The sequence below is a fragment of the Chenopodium album genome, chromosome 17, assembly GCF_948465745.1.
Source record: "Chenopodium album chromosome 17, dcCheAlbu1.1, whole genome shotgun sequence".
In the NCBI taxonomy this organism is placed as follows: Eukaryota; Viridiplantae; Streptophyta; class Magnoliopsida; order Caryophyllales; family Amaranthaceae; genus Chenopodium; species Chenopodium album.
The window spans coordinates 42295455-42299241 of NC_137850.1; the positions used below are offsets into that span (position 1 = coordinate 42295455).

The following is a 3787-nucleotide window of genomic DNA, read 5'->3' on the forward strand; positions in this document are numbered from 1 at the left end:
AAGAATAAGAATATAAAAATTCCAAACTTAGAAAGTTTGGACGAAATCATGAAAATTGAATATTCATGAAGAGGACATAAGCTTAAACCCAAAATTGAGTTCACCTTTAATTTGCCTTATTGAAAAGGTATACCTTTGTTAGAAAGGTAACTTATATACTCTTAATACAAGATTCCAAGTCTCCTTTAACAAATGATCCAAAAAATCTTAATTTCTTTCTCATACTTATGGAATCTTTGTACACAATATCCATAAGTTCCAACTTCTTAATTGCATTTCATCAAAGAAACCTCTTCTTAGCTTCCTATGTTCAATATTATAACTTAGACTTCCTTAATTATTTCCACATGCCTTTAAAACGTTGCAAATAAACACTTCTTCTATTTATACATGGAATGGTTTATCAATAGTGTTAATCACAAGCCCTTCAATCAAATGGGGTTCATTTCTTGCTTCCTCTTCTCCCTCGCTTTCTTTTCTCATCGTGGTATGTATGTCGTTCTTCATTTGCATTTTTGGATCATTAGTTTCATGTACCAAAGTAGATAACACGGGTAGCCAATTACATAAATTTAGGGTACATTTTGGGTTATTTTTAATTAGAGCGGTATAATCTGTATATCACAATGTAATAAATTTGGAGTTTCTTTAAGATGTCATGTTATGGGAATAAGCATGTTCTATAGTTTATTTGTGGCTACTAGTTCTTGGAATTGAACCAACGAATTACATGCATATGCATGTTTTGTTAGGTTTTTTGTTCTTGCTTAATTATTTTTTAAATACTAACTCAAATTTTTTTTTTTTTTTTTTTCCTTACTTCTTGCAGCTCTAACGGCAAATGCATTCACTGGAACATACGGTGTAAACTACGGAAGAATAGCCGATAACCTCCCACCTCCAGAAAGTGTAGTAACCCTCCTCAAAGCCGCGAAAATAAAGAACACAAGAATTTACGACGCTGATCATAGTGTCCTAACCGCGTTTGCAAATAGTGGAATTGAAATAATAGTAGGACTAGGGAACGAATTCTTGAAGGTCATAGCAGCAAATGGAGAACGCGCCGTGGATTGGATCAAAGAGAACATAGAACCATTTGTTCCCAAGACTAGAATCGTTGGAATCGCGGTAGGTAACGAAATTTTAGGCAGCACGGGTGGACAAGACCTATGGGAAGCCTTAGTACCCGCGGTTAAAAACATGTACCTAGCCCTCGAACGCCTTCAACTAGCCAACTCAATCCAACTCTCTAGCCCACACTCGGAGGCCGTGTTCGCCACGTCCTTCCCTCCCTCAGCGGGGGCATTTAGGGAAGAAATAATGCCTTACATGAGGCCACTCTTACAATTTTTCTCCCAAGTTGGCTCCCCTTTTTACATAAATGCCTACCCTTTTTTAGCCTACATTAGTGATCCTACACATATTGATGTAAACTATGCCCTATTTAAGAAAAACCCTGGGATTTTCGACACAAAGACGAGACTTCACTATGATAACATGTTCATGGCACAAATTGATGCAGCTTATGCAGCACTAGAGAAGGTAGGGTACACTAAGATGGAGGTGATCGTGTCCGAGACCGGGTGGGCTTCCAAGGGGGATCCGAACGAGGTCGGAGCTACGTTGAAAAATGCAAGGACTTACAATTATAATCTAAAGAAGTTGTTGTACAAGAAGAAAGGAACACCTTACAAACCTCATACACCTATTAAGGCATATATTTTTGCCTTGTTTAATGAAAATTTGAAGCCTGGACCAACTTCTGAGAGAAACTTTGGGTTGTTTAAGCCTGATGGTAGCGTTGCTTATCATATTGGTTTTACTGGCATCAATTCAGCTCCTTCATTAAAGGTACCATTCGTTATTTTTTATTTTATTTTTTTATCAATTATTCGCTACAATTGATAAAGGCTTGTTCGTTATTGTTGCTAGTATTAACTATTGAATCTTTACATAGTTTATCTATATAAATTAAATTATATATAAATTATACTATTTATCATCTAATGATTCACGTATGAAATCCAAAATTGAAAATTGACAATTGTACCAAAATCTGACCTAACTTTATAAAACTACAAATTAAACTTATGAATTAAGATAAAATTCGGTACCACAAACAACGTGGTACTTGATTATTTGCTAAGATCTAATTCTTAAATTTTAATTTTTTGGTAAAATGGAATTAAATTGTTTTCTTTGTGTATATATATATTCTTTTAATTTATTGTGAATATAATTAATATTTGAAAAACTTGTAATTGCAGGCACTTGGGGCGCAAGGGTGGTTTGGATGCTCCTACTTGTTTCTAATTACAATATGCACGGCATCAATACTTTTGAATGTAATCTCCTAATTTTTTGGGGAATTTTTTATAATTCGTTTAGCCTGTTATATATGTGTACATGGAGAACTTTAGAGCTAATGCAATTTTATAAAGTGTGTATGAAATTAATTCTTTGTACAAATACAAAATTTCTAATTAAATTCTGAAAGGCCTGACTGCTGCTGACTTTAATTGAAGAAATTTCTGTGTATACCCCTCCCCAACTTCTAAAGAACGTATTGGATTGGCAAAGTAACATTCATCATGGGCCGAGCTAGACTAAAAAAATTTATATACACTGGGGTACAAGGTGTAAAAAAAACTACCCTTAAGTGTATCTACCTCTATGTGTTCCTGGAGGTATATAAGAGGTGTTAAAGCCAGATCAGATTATATCCTAAAAAAAATAGGATTTAGCCATAAAATTAAATCAAAGAAATTATATGTATAACCACATAATGCAACCCCAAATGTTTCCCGAAAAAATCGAGCACAACCACATTACGAGTTGGGAAATGGCTGCTCGAACCTGGCCGGCTGCTCATGCTCAAATCTAATCAAGATATTCTCTTATTACAAAGTTCAATCATCATTCTGGCTTCTCTGTTTCTAATAACTCAATGAATAAACTACCCAAAATAGTCAACTTTTGTTAGTGTTTAACTGTGACTTCTGTTGTGATCAACATTACTAGTCCAACCAAATTAAGAAAACCGGGCCTATTAGTTGGCAGCCCTATTTTGCTAACATTCTTTCTGTATTTGGGCCTATTGGGCCTCTACAAATCCAGAATCTCAAAGAAAAGTCATCAGCTTTTTAGAATCGGCCCAGTAATATGTGAGATAATTTCGGTAATTACAACAAAAGGAAACAAACTTTCGTACGGAGTACAAGCTTTATACTCCATATCCATTATTGCTTCAAACAAGTTTGGTAATAAAGCATGTTAAACACCATATAAGATCAATTCGTAATGTAGAATGTCATCACCAAATTCTATCATAATAAACATATGACATTATCTCATAATGTGTATACATCTTTATTTTGTATTTCACACGCGTTTTGAATTTTGCACCTCACAAACGGACTCTAGACACTAAAGTCCACAATTAATAATCATAACATTTGATTGCTAAATGAGCTCTTCACAAATTAAAGTCTAGAGGTCTCTTCAATTCTCCAACAACCAATTGTGTTCAACTTCAAAATTGGTTTAGACTAATCATAGGATTCATGGCCATGTTTGGTCTGCCACATAAAGCAACATATGTACTATGATCTCAATTTCTCGTGTGGTTATTAAACTTTTGAACAACGATATTACCCCTCTTTCATATTTTGGGTTGTCACTTGATTAACAACCTTACATAATGCTTTAAATATTGATTAGACTTAAAGAATCATTGACTTTTTCTATTCCAAGAGTGCTAACTAAAAAGAAGAGAATGTAATGAAAG

The 3787-nt window shown here is 34.2% G+C and overlaps 1 protein-coding gene across 1 annotated transcript; it reads left to right on the forward strand.

Annotated features, from left to right (window-relative positions):
* The first annotated feature begins 288 nt into the window (after nt 1–288).
* On the forward strand, nt 289–2503 carry LOC145588041 (glucan endo-1,3-beta-glucosidase 14-like). The gene is made up of 3 exons (XM_081644680.1): nt 289–487; nt 830–1851; nt 2268–2503. Exons 1-3 carry the CDS (start codon nt 391–393, stop codon nt 2355–2357), a joined length of 1209 nt encoding a protein of 402 aa, XP_081500806.1. The 5' UTR covers nt 289–390; the 3' UTR covers nt 2358–2503.
* The last annotated feature ends 1284 nt before the right edge of the window (nt 2504–3787 follow it).

Excerpts from the sequence above, each read along its gene's own strand:
- LOC145588041 (XM_081644680.1), top strand. The coding sequence starts at position 391 with ATGGAATGGTTTATCAATAGTGTTAATCACAAGCCCTTCAATCAAATG. Across the intron at positions 488-829 it reads CGCTTTCTTTTCTCATCGTG|CTCTAACGGCAAATGCATTC; the intron begins GTATGTATGTCG and ends TACTTCTTGCAG. Across the intron at positions 1,852-2,267 it reads ATTCAGCTCCTTCATTAAAG|GCACTTGGGGCGCAAGGGTG; the intron begins GTACCATTCGTT and ends TTGTAATTGCAG.